This window comes from Temnothorax americanus, unplaced genomic scaffold (genome assembly GCF_048541705.1).
Source record: "Temnothorax americanus isolate GAGA-0224 unplaced genomic scaffold, ASM4854170v1 Scaffold29, whole genome shotgun sequence".
Lineage (NCBI taxonomy): Eukaryota > Metazoa > Arthropoda > Insecta > Hymenoptera > Formicidae > Temnothorax > Temnothorax americanus.
This window is the reverse complement of record NW_027509432.1, coordinates 1,647,173-1,664,111: the sequence shown is the minus strand read 5'-3', so window position 1 is coordinate 1,664,111 and position 16,939 is coordinate 1,647,173. Positions and strand designations below refer to the sequence as shown.

Below are 16,939 nucleotides of genomic sequence, written 5' to 3'. Positions count from 1 at the left end.
AGTGTGTGCTCCCCGCTTAAAAAAAATTAATTATAGAAGATATGAGACAAATCGCTAAATTGTTTAAATATCTTTATTTGTCGAAAATTATATGTATCGGATTTAACCCGACATAATTGAAATCTCGACTAACATGTTAGGAATTTACAATTTCGAGTAACAATGCTATATAAAAAAAATTACTAACAGCATATTAGTTACAACAGAAGTTTTATAGAAGTTCTTTAAAAAAGAATAAAAATGGGCCTAAAAAAAAGCATCACCTTGTTTAAACGTTGATATATTTTAGCAAGTAGATTTGAATTTTAATTTTATATAATCATATTTTATAACGTCTATATTTTGCTAAGAAAATTAATATGTATTTTTAAAAATATGTTTTTTGAAAATATCTAACTGTGTCTCTGAGAGATTCAGTCCCCATTTGCGAAAATATATAATGTAGCCCTGAGGTTAAAACTAGTTGAAGTAAGGAAAGAGCCATAGCGGATTGAAAGTAGTACGAGTAAGCGTATAAATCGGACGCAAGGAGGTCAAGACTTTCCTCAATCCCTATATACTCTCGAGTAGATGATGACTGCATCGCCGTACCGGGAGAGATATGGCTTTGCAAAAAGGTAAAAACGGGTTTTACTCGAGACGAATACAAAACAGGTTGACGATTAAAGCATCAAAATCTGTGTACGTAGCCATATGTGTACGTGCAACCCGGCTTTGTGGGTAATTTATGAGAAGCAAAATTTTTTTTACCCGACTACCTTCTAATAGTATCATCTGTCTACCTCTGCAAAATCCTGGTTAATCTCCAGCATTACGTACACGCGTTACAAGTTAATCCTTGAAAGATAACGAAAATAAAGCAATGTTTTGACGCGACTTTTTCCATCAATCGCGACTTGCTTTCGTAATGAAATTTCAACGAGTTTCTCAACTACGTCGAATTTACGCTTGTAAATTTATCAGTACATTGATTTAAAATCGTATAAAAATCAACAGCGCGGAATTATAACGCTCCCATCTCAAGATTTCAGTCAATTTCGCATTATATATCGTAATGGCGTGTATTCTGTCTTTAAATTAAAACATTGATGTCAGCTCGGAGTTAAAACATGAGCGTAAATAAGGAAATCTTCACAGTACCGCCAAGGACCGAGCAAAATTCCCGAGAATCTGGAAATCGAGATGCGTATATCCATGTACGCGTTACTACCATGTCTTAATGGTCATCTCTGGATTAACATCTACGAAAGGGGCAAAAAGGATATTTCCTTGACGTTTAATGACCATTCTACGCTAAAAGCTCGGCCTCAGAGAGTCAGACTACTGCAGTCTCTACTTCTTCTTCTCTCTTTCTCTCTCTCTCTCTCTCTCTCTCTCTCTCTCTCTCTCTCTCTCTCTCTCTCTCCCTCTCTCTCTCTCTTTGTCTCTTGCTCTCTTTTGCCTTTGGTGGCAACAATGTTCCTACGAATCGCAACTGTCCTGCTTCTCGTATGCAGCTCGTCCGCTACTCCTATCTATATACCTACGAAGCGAGACACTGTACTACGTTTGAGGTCGAGATGTGTCATTCTATGCAAAACACGCCATTATCCGCATTTCTTCAAATTCGACAAAAATCTCAAACCTTTTCGAGAAATGAAATAACTATTATTATTTGAAGAGATCGATATTACACATATATTGAAAAGCAAAAACCTAAACACGTTTCACAAAAATAAAAATTCCGATTGATATTGGAAACACATGAATGTAGTTTAAATCGATGTTTCATAAAATGATGTTTTATCAATCTGTCATTTTTCCCGAGGAAAAATAAATTTTATTTGAAAAACATTTTCAGGCTTTCGCACGCCAATGTGAAGTCGTGAACGTAAGACAGTCTGCGTAAAATCGCGAAGACAAAGGAAGAACAATAGAGACAGAAGTAAAAGCGGCGAAGAAGTGACGTGGCGAGAGAAATGCGATCGAACCGAGGGACGAACTTCCTTCTGAACTTTATCTTTGAGAATAGAATGGAGGAATTGAAACGTCGGATGTACGTACGGTAGCTCGGAAACGAAAAACACTCGGCGTTCCTTTCAGGGCAAGATCAAACTCGGATTCGATCAGATCTCCACGCGAAAGGCTGGAACTCTATTCGAAGGAACAATAATCCGTGCTCGGCTTTCGCGCTTCTACAACATGGGAGGAACAAAAAGGTGTGGAATGCGTGCTCGGCTCGCCTACGTAGTTTGTACGAGAGAAAATTTTATTATCGATATTACTATCTTTACGACTGTAAGCATCGTACATGCGCTTCGAACGTCATCTCAGGCGTAGACGCGTTTGTCTTTGTACCATCCGCCGCGCCGTTGGAAATACGGACCCTAAACGAATAGCCTGTCGAAGTAGGTCACAGCGAGACGGAAAAAAAATGTTACTTTGTCCATTAAATTCACTACCATTTTGTTCTATTCCCCTAAGCGAAACCTTCTCTACTTCCACGTCATTTATCCGCGATAACTCATAAATGTATTATTCTCTTCGCAAGTCACATTAATGCACAGTCAGGCGGGTAAAATTCTGACTAGAATTTTACCTGAAATTACAAAGCGGCTTATACCCCAACGTTTTAACGTTTTTCTGCTTGAATATGAAATCGGATAAAAATCCATCCGACATTTGATATATTGTTATTAAAATCAATTTATATGAAGGCTCGTATAACCACGGATTTAAGTTCTCATCATTATCGTCCTCATTATCTGTCCTTTTCACGTTTCGACCGCTAGTGGAGGATATAATAGTTTTAAAACGGGAAGTCTGGAACAAGATTTTTAACTAAGAAAATCGAAAAAAATAATTTCGAAGAGTAAAGTGCCCTTTAGGTTCTTGTACTGGTTTTAAAAATTTTGTTCTGAGTTGTCCTACGCGGTTATAAATATGTTCTAAATCGACAGTTTTGTAAGTCATTTTGTTTACGAATAAATGGCCAAAAATTGTTATTTCCAAAATTTTTCTTCTTTCAATATCTCTTAAAGTTTTTGACCAATATTATGAACAACTAGAGCAACCTGGAACTACCTAGAAAAGTTCGATTTTCAAAAAATGGGGTGCCAGGTCAGAAAATCGTTTTTATTAATTTTTCGCGAACATTCTTATTTTAAAAATTTGATTTTCTGGAACAATTTAGAACAAGTCTAGAACAACCCGGAACAACTGTTAGATTTTCAAAATTTAAAAAATGGGGTGCTAACTTCACACAGGTCGAGACTTCTCAAGAGAACGTTGCCGCTGAATCCACCCTCGACAGACGTAAAGACGGAATCAGTCGCGATAGTATTTGAAGGGTCGCCGTAACGGGAGGAGAACACAATCCTGACACGCGGCTGAGATTTGACCTTACGTTGTCTCATCAAATAGCCTGACTGCTGGATATTAGAAAATGGATTTCGCGCTTTCATCGCTTTATTGTCCGAACGACGAACCGACCTTCCTCAAACACGAACCTCGAATCCATTCGTCGAATTGCAGAAAGACACGCTCCACCAGCGGTTTCCATCTCCTTCCTCCTGGCAGCAATCTTCGCTCGCTTTTAGTAATACGAATTTTACGATTTGATCTGATTTTCTCTCTCTCTCTCTCTCTCTCTCTCTCTCTCTCTCTCTCTCTCTCTCTCTCTCTCTCTCTTTCTCTATCTACAATATTAGTCGCGCTCGCCTTCGGCGACTCTTAGAGCTCCGGCGATGCATCAGTCGCGCAAACATGATTTCACTCTATCGCGACTATGATATTATCGTTAGGTCTTATTGCGTCTTCTTCGCGTCTTCCTCGTTTTAGACATTTTTGCCCGCGCGCGCTCTCCGTTCTCGTCTCGTCTCGGGGAAAAAAGCTGACGCTACCTGATCTATTATCCCACGATGCAGCCTGTCCTTATCACCCGGAAGACTTTATCACGAAATTCACGTCATCTGAGATCCCGATACCGTAAACGCTCCGCGCTTATTGCAACTCTCGGCACACAATTTCATTTTGATAAAAGTAATAAGCATTTCCGCGCGTTCTATAAGTGATATGGATGTGCTGCTGGTTTCGCATCGATAACAATCTTTAACTTGTAATTAAGAATAACAATCGCTCTAATTAGGCCGTCCCTATATAATCAAAATCTTTATCTATCGATCAGAATTATTAATATGGACTTTGTTTTAGGTACATGGCCATCGTGAATCCTTTGAAACCACGTATGGGGAAAAAGGCGACGCTGGGCGTTGCAACAGTAATTTGGATCATCGCGGCAATTCTGTCTTTACCGATGCTGCTTTTCTATACCACTTACACTCAGAACTACATGAACGGCGAGATCCGCGTCGTCTGCTACGGCGATTGGCCGAACACAAACGACCAAGGACTTAGCTACGATGAATATTTGTAAGCCATTTTATTGTATGCTTGCAAAATTTACTTCCATATATTTTCTAAACTATTTACATTCGCTTATTCTCTCACAAAAATTTATTTCTCTAATAATTTTTTTAATCAATATGTAGATGTAAGCTCCTTCGTTTCAATTTTGATCGTATACTGAACAATAACGTGTTCAAGAACTTCGCGAAGATCTGTGTCGTGCGTTTACGTATATATAATGAGTCATCGTATAGTTAAATGAAATTGCCATTCGCGTTTTTTTTTTCCATAATGCACCGATGGTCGAGCAAGTCACAGAAGATAAAAGCATTTCTGGAGACCCATAAAAGTGTCATTGCCTCGTATATACGCACATATCTGCGCAATACTATCATTTACGGTTTATAACTTTTAAACGATTGTGCCTACCGGTCAGTTGGTTTGTCTCTCATATATACACGAGCGTGTGCACACCACGCATACTATGTCGGCACAATGAGTCCCTCATTTCACTGCAGCTTGCAGTCCTGATACCGCGACGAAATAGGCGATAAATCGAGCTAATAACACCTTGGATTCGGTGCATCGCAAATGTATATCGCGTGTCCTCAAAATACTTGCCTCCAATCATGCGCGATTAAATCGAGCTTTGATCGGATTGTAATTACAGATGAAAATCTGAACTGCGTTCCACATTTGCATCCGCTTCGTACTCCGATCGTTCGTTAAGATAGGTCCGCGAAAATGTACTTGCCGGGAGATAACGGGGTGAGGGCTGTTCCCTAATTGAAAGATTCGGACGGTATACTCGAAGCTCGGCGCTATCGTGCACGGCACGTCATGTAAAATCACGCACGTCAGACGACGCTCAATATAGTACGGTAGTCAGATATAAATGCCGTTTCGAACAGTCGCTCTCAATATAACTACACGTCGCTTAATCCAAGTTCACGCGATTCTATCCATCGTTTCATTATCTCGATCTAACCCAAGAATCTCCTCGCTCCTATGATTGTCATATTCGTGCGACACGAAGCCCATATTTTGCCTCTTGCCTACCGTATTTACTTAACCGAAGTGTAAGAGGAAATCGTTTCGAAGTACGTTTCATCAGTTGATCGAGATACAAAAGCTTCTGCTAGATTGATCGCTCGAAACTTGTCGAGATTATAAGCTTAGTCGGATGCTTTCATCTTGGCGTAGTAACGAGGCTATACGTGTATGTACATTGACAAATGATAGCATATAAAGAAAGGAGAAAGAGAGAGAATTTATACTATGCGTAAAATTAGCCGCACCTTACAAAGGTGTGGTTATAATGAAATTATATAGGATAACACCCTATAATCATTATACAATGTTTCAAGCGTTAAACTAATGAAGATTAGTTACGGTCGTAAATCCTAAAATTATGAAGATTATAATAATTATAAATGACATGGATGAACAATATCGTATATATAAATATGAAATATTTATCAATATTTATATTATTCTTTATATATCAAATCATTTAAAAGAAAAAAGAGTTAATCATAGAAAAAGTAAAAAGTTTGGAAAAGCAGAAAAAAATTAAAAATATCTTAAATAAATCACCAAATTCATGCAAGGGCAACCATAATCATCAATTCACGCTAAATGTATATCGTTCACGACAACTTATCTATTCCCAGGATGTACACGATTTCCATTCGCGATATACGATTTCGCATTTAAGCCAATCTATATGTATTGCCGCATAAGATTGGCTTACTTTCCTCCAATATTCCTAAGATTTTTCAAATACATTTCCTTCTTCCGAACATTCCCAGACGCCGTCTAATCCTCGCTTAATCCTTAAGCGTAGCAGAAGCAATTTTGTGTAAATATCACGTATTGCGGCGAAAAGCGCCGTTCCATCGATCGTGTACCTCGAAAGTTCTGCTTCTGGAGCACTTACTCGTTCACCACCATTAAACGCTGACGATTGAAGCTTTTACGAATCTCTGCAGCTTAAATCCGCGTAAAGTATCTAAATCGGGATTACGCAAGTGTAATCCAATGAATTCATGCGCCGGTAGTTTTTTATTCGTTCGCGGAATCGACGCCGCGCTTTCCAAGCGTAACGCGTGAATTTCAACAGTTGTATAATAACTTGCGACGCCTCGTAATCTGATTGCAACGAACGCGATAATCCATTAATGAATTCATTACCGTTTGTTAATAATCCTAATGTAGAATGACGCTTTAACGTCCTCGGCACGATGAGCTGAATGCTCAAATTAACAGTTAATTGTTACCGTAATCGCTTTCGGATCGTCATAATTACCGTAATTAATGTAGGTGCGTGGATAGGATTAGCGGCAAAAATTGCGGTATCGACGGCATGCTCTCGCCACTGGCGCATTAAAAACGCGAGATTTTTGCGTGGTAATTCAGTCACCGTGTCTCTCTTAGCCTTTCAACGCGAATTAAAACTGATTGACCGCGCGAAAAATGATTACATATTTTCCTCTTTTCTTAAAATATCTCGTTCACGCAATACTTTAATCTCGTAAATTTTTAAAATTCCGCTTGCCTTCTATCTCAAATTCCGCTCCGACGGCATTATATAACTTATATATGCATGCATTACGCGTAATTCGTTTAACCGCGTCCTCATCTCCCCATAAATTTCGCCGGACACGCCGCGCGGGTCATTATATCCCGCTGCTAAAGGTTAACGGCAATCACGCGATTATCATTAGCCGGGCAGCGCCGACATGTAAATGATTACACACGCGTTTTCGCGTCGAAACGCGAGCTCGGCTTAACTCGTCTGTCCAATTGCAACTTGATAATGCCATCGATACGCTTTCATCAGCAAACAACATCAGACGTGCACACACATTCGCCGGTTCATTAAATCTAATTAATATATGCGTTCGCATATTATCAGCCACCGTGATCGGTGCACTTTTTGTTAGAGAATTGGCAGTGTATTATTTTCCAGTTTGGCGCTTAATCGGCGCATTTAACATGCGCTTTGAAAAGGATTACGTGCTATGATGCTCCCGAACAAAAGCGTGCCACGCGGGACCGCGACACCACGTTATTTTCATTCCCCCCTTTGAGCATCACGTGTCATCGCTTCTCGCGCCATTCGATGTAAATTTATGTCGAAAGTGCTACACATGTATAACATCTCTGACTTCGTGAAACATCAACTCTAGTAAATTTGATTGGTTAAACCACAAATTAGGTCGTACAGTACGCGCAATGACATCCGCGTTTGCGATAAATTTAATCATGAATTTATTAATGAATTGTACTTGCCGTCAATGATGATTATAAAATCGATGTTTCCTTAACGAAAACCGGCGCGCAATCTATTTTTTCTTTTTGAATTTCTATTTTTAATTTCCGATTTCAAGAGACTGTAATGTGATTAAATCTTAAATTGCATTTCTGTTAAAGAAGAGTGAAATTAACTGGAAAAATAAGATTTTTCCTGTCTGTTTAAAGCTTTTAAAGCACGAAAATACTTTAATTCTCGATGTCAACTTAATAATGAGATCACGCCTTGAATATACTCTTTAGCCGAAGAGAAAGGTCGACTCCTTAGTTTCCTCAAAGAGTCCTAGAAAAAAAGTGCGCGATTTCTGAGGCACGTAGAATAGATATTTCTCAATATTACATCACACAAACTTGCTCTTGTGAGTGGGCGTACGAGTTTAATTGATTTTCAGGTACAACGTTATCTTCATGATATTGACATACTTTTTACCAATCGGATCCATGACGTTTACCTACGCCAGGGTCGGCTTGGAATTGTGGGGCTCGCAAAGCATCGGGGAAGCCACAGCCAGACAGCTCGAGAACATTCGGAGCAAACGGAGAGTATGTATAAAATGAATTAATATCCGCGCATAGTTCAAAACGCTGAAATTGCTTTCGTTCCACGATCGAAAGATGGTTTAAAGCGAAAAAGCATGAAGACGCTTAAGCGAAAGAAAAAAGATTTTTCTCTCTTCCTCTTTCCGGTTTCATTTTCCGTCAACTGTAATATATTCGACCGTAAAGGAATAAGCGAACTTCATCGCTTATAATACTCGCGAACGAGAAAAGTTACGGATGTTAATAACCTTCACAAACTCGCGTTGGAATTTGTTATATATGCCCCCTGTGCTCGATGGCGTTTAAGTAATTAAAGTGCAGTGTCGTGTCTGCACTTGTAGGGTATTTACACGAGGTGATGCAACTAAGTAATCTCGCGCGCACGCTCTTTATCCCGCTTTTCCGCCCCGAAACCCAGCCAAAACCGATATACGAACTATCTCAATTAATTAAGTTTAGATGGAGCTTTAGACAATTCTGTTCACGTTCTAGTTTTTCGTTCGTCACGCGTCCGAAAAAGGAACAAGAAATAACCGCGTGGTTTCACTCCACCCCGCTCTTACAGGATATCAGATAAATTATAAATACCTCATATTTCCAAATGGAATTTACATGCGGACATGCATTTATCGTAACAGCGTTGCATCTCGTCACGCCTTATTTTTCATATTCTCGTCGCATCAATACAATATCCGTTGAAAAATAGCGTTACGCGCATTATTGGCGCATTGCGCGGCGAGGAGGCTACCGATAGCGATCGTGTAATGACTGTAATGCATTTCGCTCGCAGTTGTTCCGCTCTATCACAGTCACTCGTATCTCATCGGAATCTCCGATCTTTTATTTCCCTTATATACGTATCAACGTTATTATATAAGACATACTTATAAATTATAAAAATTATTCGCGATATTTTTCGAGAGAGACGTATATATTATTACATCCGCGATCGGCGAGTGTTTGGAAGATCGCGACGCGTTGATGATTACGATACAATGACGTACACCCATTTATGGCCGATTGCAAATATGAGCAATGCCACATAATCGCGTAACACACACATCGATATTAGAAGCAACGAGGAAACGCATGCGAGTGGCATTAAGATTCGCATGAAACGATAATATCGCGCAGCCTGATGATATTGGCCTTATCCAACTTATCGGCTCTGTTTTAGTGGCCGCGAGGGGTCCCACGATTTTCTTCCCTTATGAATAACATCAGCGATTCTCCAATAATATCCGCGCGGCAATGGGAATCTGCTTACACGCAAAAAATCCGAAATACGTCTTTGTCTTTTCTTATCTTAATAGCGCTATGAGAATTTTTATTGCCTGTATGATGAATGAACGGGTGCGCGCGACTTTCGCAGACCGCAAAGACCCTTTATAGCTAAAATCAGCAGTTTACCGCGCTGCACTGTTAAATATTAAAGAATGACAGAACTTCGACCATTTTCCAGACCATTTTCATAATAGTTTTGGGCTATTCGGGCCCAGAGATGAGAATAGGGCATCATGCAAGGATTGAAAATGTATAATACCTATATAGGTATATAAATCAATAGGCACCTGCCTGTTAATTATTTGGTATTTAGGATATGCTAAATATTTTTCTAATACAGATCCCTTCTAACAATAAGTATAATAATGACGTATACTTGTCATCTTGGATAGATCTGATGATGAGCCGTTCAACGAACAAAATAACATTAGGTCAGAACTGCTTCCGGCGGAGGTTTGAGGATCTAAAATCTAAAATTATTTTTTCTTTAATACTGCCATTACTATCTACAAAATTTTATACGATTGATTACTTTTAGCCCGAAATGGGCGAAGTTCTTTAAACCAATACTTTGAGTTAAATAACATTTTATTATTTTTAACTACCATGTGTATCGAAATTTATTATTTTAACACAAAATAGTATTATTTTAACTTTATTGATTTAGTTAAATTAACATTGTTTTAGTTACATTAACTATATATTGAGCAAGACTTACAGAAAGAATTATGCGTATTTCATATTTTTCGCAAACGTCTACAAGCGTCTAAGAAAGTCGCATCTCAATGTCACTGATAATTTCTTTTCCGTTTTCCTCTTTCCGCGTTCTTCGCTGCGCACGGGCTAAGAAAATATGATTACGACGCGACGGTCCTTCGCTCGACGCGACGCCGACGCGACGGTGCGAAAGCGTTCGCTAAAAAACGAACTTTCCCAATTAGTCTTAAACACGATGTCTAATGAATGACTATTTGCGAGCTTAACGACGGAGCGAAGATCACACGTGTACTCGAGATATTCCAACGAGATACTCGGTAGCCAGTGTCCTGCTATCACGTACCTCAAAAACGGCGGTTTGAACCTAAAGCGCGGCTATATAATTTGTAATTAGACGAGTCTCGGCCCGCACCTTCGCGGGCCTCTAATTCCGACGCTTTGACTTCAACTCTCTCATCAAGTATACTTTCGGTCAATAAAGTTTGCGGGAGAAAGTTTCATCTATCCCTCTATAGGCATAGTAACACGGACGACTTTGGGGCGCTTAGTTATTTTTTGACCGAAGAAAGAGGCAAAGAGAGAAAAAGAGAGGAGACGCATCCCCGAGGGGACGATCCCTTTGTTTCAAAGAAAAATATCCGTGTACTCTAGCACGTTCGCGATACAAGCAACGGGCGGTATCGATTGCCTACAAGCGTATATTGCCTACAATCGTTTGTGATCTGCGTTCCGAAAAAGTGAAAAACGATTAGATACAAAAGCTTCTACCTTCCGGCCAATGCCTTTATGTTGTTCTCGTGAACGTTGCAGCTGCAACTTTTTAAATGGGACGTGATAAATTATGTGAAATAGTGATAAATGTGACCAAATATCTTCAACATTTGCACGGCAATATATAAAATGCATAGACGTATTAGACTGAACATTGTCATTGCATGATATTAAAGAACTTCCGGCAAGATCTGAGAGACAGAAGATATGTTTGCAGAACCGCTTTCCTTTTCTAATTGTCACAATTAGATAAGGAAGCGTTTCCGCAAGCATATATATTCTGTCCTTCAGATCTTGCCGGAAGCTCTCCAATCAAAATGTTCAGTCTATTATATACGCCTATAAAATATCTCTCTATATATACATACATATACATACATATATGTATATATATAATAAACACACGATATATAAATGCAATTAATGCTGGAATACTATCTAATCAGGTAGAATAATCGCAGAAAAGAGAATAAATGGAATGTGATTATATCAAACATAAAAATGGTCGTCCTAATGGACGTGTAATGAATTCGCAACGAAGCGGTCGATACGAGTGCAAGAAGAATGGGATACTTTCCCGGACGTATATATATTACAGAAGAAACTAAATCTATGATTCGTCTTTGATGCGTTATCACGCATATGACTGTGTATAAATTACAAACGTGATACGTTTCTAATAATCTTCATCGAAAATCTTCATGAGAAACGTGTATACCATATAAGAATATTTGACGCTTAAAAATTATCAGATTGAAATTATTGATCGAGCATTAAATTAAAATTCACGTAGAGTTGACAGAGAGATTTATTAATTTCTATACTCTTAAAAATTCAAAAGAAGAGTTTAGTATCAAAAATTACGTTGATATACTTCCTTGAAATCTGCGTAGAATATTTATTATAACGACATAAATGTAGTAATTAATCATCGTAATAACCTTGCCTTATTTCGATAAGATTATATTCAAAGACGCCGAAGTGAAAATTTTCATAATTGAAAAAATGAAATTGAGTAAAGTGAAAAATGAATAAACCGCGACGCATCTTACTGTTTGAATTTTAATTGCTCACTCCGCCCTCATATTTAATTTTAATTTCTGATTTACCAAGCATTCTTTACTCATACGTCTAAGAATAAAGCAATAATTTAATTCTATTAACAGTTTATATTTCGTATTTAAAAGCACTAGTATATAAACAAAATGGGACAAGCGAGAATTAATTTCGTGTCATATTGCATAATTTGAGCAGTTAAATACGATCGTAAACACATACCCCTCAATATTCTGTTTCTAATAGTCTATAAAGTCTCATCATATAATAATCCGTTTAAAAAATAAAAGGAAGAGATGACGCACCAGTGCGGTTGTTTAATTGAAAAATACGCGTATAGGAAGGAAGATTGTGCGCTATATACAGTATTAGGAGAAATCTAGTTAAGCGCGCCTTCTCGGAATGTTTGGGTGAGAATGCATTGGATTTCGATTAGACTATAAAAGATGTTCTCTCCGCCACGTTCGGAATCGCTACTCCATTCCGCATACGTATCGACGCATTGTTCCGACCGCGAGTGTATACGCGCGCAAGTTACGGATCTCCTGTCCATTACAGAGAGCTTACTCGTGTACAAGTACGAGTTTCGGTGTACGACATGTGGACAAATGGCTCGCATCTACAGGCAGACCGCAGCGTTACTGACAATTACCGCGATGAAAACGTTACGGCTTCATTTGACGCACAAATAATTTCTATATTATCTATTTTCGTTCTGAGAGAAAATGTCCCCAAAACATCTCTTTTTTTCGACATCTTCAGAAAGTTTCTCTCATTAAAATTTATTAAAATTCATTCGAAAGCGGAGTGCTTTGCTCGGCGCTATTCAGTTTAGTCAAATTATACGAACGCGCTCCATGTTAGATATACGAATGGAGTAAAGCCAAAACCGCCAAACGCGAAACCTTCAGCTCATTATACGAGCGTTATATTTCTCTCGTGTTTCTCAAGAACTATAGACGCGCAGTGTTCTTGAAAATTTAAAAAGCTGTTTATGGTGCGAAATTTTAAATGCACGCAAAGTGCGGTGCGCGTGAAACATAAACCCGCAGAGCTAAAGTACTTATAAACTCCTCAAAGTGTCGCTCTTAAACTTAAAGCGTAAATACGTCTACAGTATTTACGTACACCTACAACTCTCGCAATAACCTTTAACCTTCGCAAAGTTACATCAAATATCTTTTGTTCCACGTATCCATACAAATGATTAACTTAAACTCGTATTTATAATCTTCGTATGAACTTTATATCGAAAAGTGTTTTAAATGAGATATTCAGAATAAAGCTTCATATCTTGAGACAAAATATAATTCAATAGTCATTTTATTTAAAAAACATTTTGTTTTTAGTATAGTCATATTTTATTTAATATATAGATAAAACATGATTAAAAAGCTATTAATGTTCTCTTCAATTAAAAATCAATTATTGAACTGTATGTACAAAATAAAACTCAGATTGTATCTCAAGAAAAACTGAATTCTTCATTTAAATCGCGATTGCAAATATCGTATAACAAACACTAAACTGACTATCAACATTTATGTAATAAATCCATATTATCAGGACTTCTCGCCAAATTCTCTCAATAGAAATACGAGTATAAATAATAATAAATACGGGGACCTCAATGCTTTGCACGTTTACGAGAACGAGATAAGAATCCAATTTTGTCTCGTCCCTTTGAACGTGTAGCAGCAAAACAATGGCGTCTAATTAATTCGTCGTCGAAGAAATAGAAGAGATATGTAATATTCGAAATGCTTCGGATATCGAAACGTTTGCGATACTTGGCTCAATAATACAAGCAATAAATAATGCCTCTTTTATGGTGATTACATCGTTGAAATATATATCTCGTAAAAAGAAGATTTCTGAGATCGTGTCAAACGCGCTGGCGCGTGAACGCGCGCGGCACTACAAACTCGTAAGAACAATAGAGAAACTAACAAGTGAGGCTGGTGGTGAAGTCTGACATTTCGAGGAAGAAAGGAGGTGTCGGATAATGTGACCAGTCGACGGGACGCAAACACGCGCGGGCGATCTACTTCTCTTGGCCTTAATTATACTTACTTACCCAGCGGCGACAGAAGCAATATAGGATCATTCTCTTTCCGAATAAGAAATCGGCAATTATAGACGTCCGTGAGCTGAACAAGATCGAATCCCTCGGCCCTTTCGGTTATTTCGGGAGCAACCGCAACGACGAGGGAGCAATTCTTCTAATTTCTTTACCGGAAGAATCGGTGCCGATAACGATGAAATATACTGCCCACCAATTCCCTTCCGGCATTCGAGTCTTCCGGATGGTCGATTCCTTCCCTTAAAAGAGACACAATTAAACGTTAGTCATTAACGAAACGATTAGTCAATTCTTAATTTCAAAATGACGTATCTTTTTTCAATTCAGTCGCATATTGATGAGACGAGCGATTTTATATTACATTATCGTAAATAATGCAAAATAAATTTCTCTTTATTTTTTTTAAATTAATTTATCTATTTAACGGTTTTGTAGATTTTTTTCTCTCTCTCTCTCAAGAAAAGATAGTATGGAAGAATACTTATATAATACAGAAAAAGAAGAAGAAAAAAAATAAATTATACAAAGCGAAGCTACTCAAAATTCATTGCCGCGAACAAAACGCCGGCGCGATTATCATGGATTTTTCGAGCAAGAGAGAAAAATGCAAATTCTTATCCGACTTCGTAGAAAATGTAGCATAGAAGCAACAAAAATGTGCGCCGGGTGTATCTCAAAAGCTTTACAAACACTTGCCGAAGATCGGGCATAAATATTCGGAGGGAATATCACCGTTCGCTGCGCTTTTTCCAAGCAATTTTTCCAAAGTGTTTGCGCTGAAATATCAAAGCTGTCTCTTTGAATGCGAATTGATGAGTGATTCATTGTTGTAAATTGTAATCGAATCAGCCGCTAGATCCATGTTGTACGTGTAATGCAAATCGCGTATCTACACCCACGGGGGGGGGGAGGAATATAAATTTACTTTTTAATTACCCAAAGAAGATAATGAGGTACAGCTCGTAACTACTTCAAGAAATCCAATTTAAGTTATTTCTCAAATAACCGTCTTCTACAAGCTGTCCTCAACTGATTACGAGAACTATACCTGCACGAAGAGAGAGAGAGTTGAGTAGGTCGTTAATTTCAACGAAAAGGGGAATTCCTCTTCGAACGGACAAAAGCGTAGTATAACGCGGAGTGAAAGACGAAATTGAATCTCGAGATAATAACAAAAACGACGGGGAAATCGATATGTTACAGGTACTTTGTTATCGCGGGTTTAATCACCCGTAAAAGTTCTTCGCAGAAAATGCATATTCAAAGAAGCGTTTATTGCCATGCTACAAATTACCGATCGAAACTGGCAAAGTGGAAACAATCGATAGCTTTATTTTCACATTGCGCCAATAATTAGTCGCATTATCTCGATAGGCGCGCGTGCTACAGAATATATTAAATACGAGAAACTTCCCTCGTTATTCGCGGGAATCCTCATTCACAGCGCGGGATGCGTGCGTGCGAACGCGAATCTAACAGGTGTTTTCATTAAAATCATTGACAATTTGACTGCATAAAATCATGTGTCACATTAATATATTTATATAATACATCTATATATATAATAGATTATAAAATAATTATGATCATTTACATATTAAAATGACCGGGAGAATGTATAATCTCCCGAGTTTAATCAAATATGAAACATGTGAACTGATTATTCTCTTAATGTATTATTCAGGCGATATAATTTAAAACAGTAATTTATTACTGATGTTCTAATTATTTAACGCGACTGATTGCGGTTTTTATGGGGAAATTTTGATATGAATTATTACAGAAGGATTTACGTTTATCTACTTAGGACACATTTTTGTGCTTGTTTCGTTATGAAACGAATAACATAATTTACATAATGTACATTTCTTTTATTCAATAACGTTTTTAAGATACTGAAAGGAATATCTTCGCTTTCTTTATCGAAAAGATCTAACTCTATAATAAATTAATCGTGGAGAAACGACCGGCCTTTTATATCTTGACTAATATGAATTTTCTTTATATTTCAGGTAGTAAAAATGATGATAGTCGTTGTAGTAATATTCGCAGTGTGCTGGCTTCCGTTTCATATGTACTTCATAGTGACGTCATATCTGCCAGAGATTACAAATGAACCGTACATCCAGGAGGTCTTTCTGGGAATATATTGGCTGGCAATGTCCAACAGCATGTACAACCCCATAATTTATTGTTGGATGAATACTAGGTAAGATTTTTGCTCTCCTATTCGACCCACTCTATTCACAACGACCACTTTTTGCTCTGTTATTCGTAATAACGTTTCTCGGAAATGTGTCAAAATTTTGATATGTTATAACAAAAGTTGGATTTTCTCATAACACCAGCATTGTAATCCGAGAATTATTTCTTAAGGGTCCTTATGCCGATTCAACCAACTTCGTAAGATAACCAAATACGTATCGACGAATCCTAGGCTCTCGTCATTTGTTAACAGAGTTCGCGAAAGTTTCCTTCTTCAACATCTCTGCGCGGTGTTTCGCTTCGCTAAGTTTGCCTATCGCGATACGCAAGGACTAACTTAAATTATTCTATGTTAATTAGCGGATCTACACAAATTAAACGCAAATCTCCGGTGTAAAATATCCGAGCCGCTCTCCAAGTACACAGTTTCTTGACGCGGGAGTTTAAGTTTCTATATCAACCGTCGTTGATATATATCTCACATTTGTTAAAGCGTGACACATAAATTCTAACAATTTTCAAATTGTATTTCTTAACTTCCAAGTTATCGAGATAAAATAATGAGATGTATTTACACTTTTG

The 16,939-nt window shown here is 37.9% G+C and overlaps 1 protein-coding gene and 1 long non-coding RNA gene across 6 annotated transcripts in view; one reads left to right on the top strand and one right to left on the bottom strand.

Annotated features, from left to right (window-relative positions):
• The window catches only part of LOC143899996 (uncharacterized), a 168,860-nt gene that overhangs the window by 143,544 nt on the left and 8,377 nt on the right, over positions 1–16,939 (bottom strand). For both annotated transcript variants that reach the window (XR_013257660.1, XR_013257659.1), the window contains exon 2: positions 14,147–14,391. This is a non-coding gene — a long non-coding RNA (uncharacterized LOC143899996). The remainder of the gene's footprint in view (positions 1–14,146; positions 14,392–16,939) is intronic.
• LOC143899994 (tachykinin-like peptides receptor 99D) overlaps positions 1–16,939 on the top strand; it is a 76,557-nt gene that overhangs the window by 54,112 nt on the left and 5,506 nt on the right. For all 4 annotated transcript variants that reach the window (XM_077410872.1, XM_077410870.1, XM_077410869.1 and 1 more), the window contains exons 3-5: positions 4,192–4,410; positions 8,094–8,244; positions 16,165–16,361. In XM_077410872.1, the coding sequence (XP_077266998.1) occupies positions 4,192–4,410; positions 8,094–8,244; positions 16,165–16,361 (567 nt within the window). The remainder of the gene's footprint in view (positions 1–4,191; positions 4,411–8,093; positions 8,245–16,164; positions 16,362–16,939) is intronic.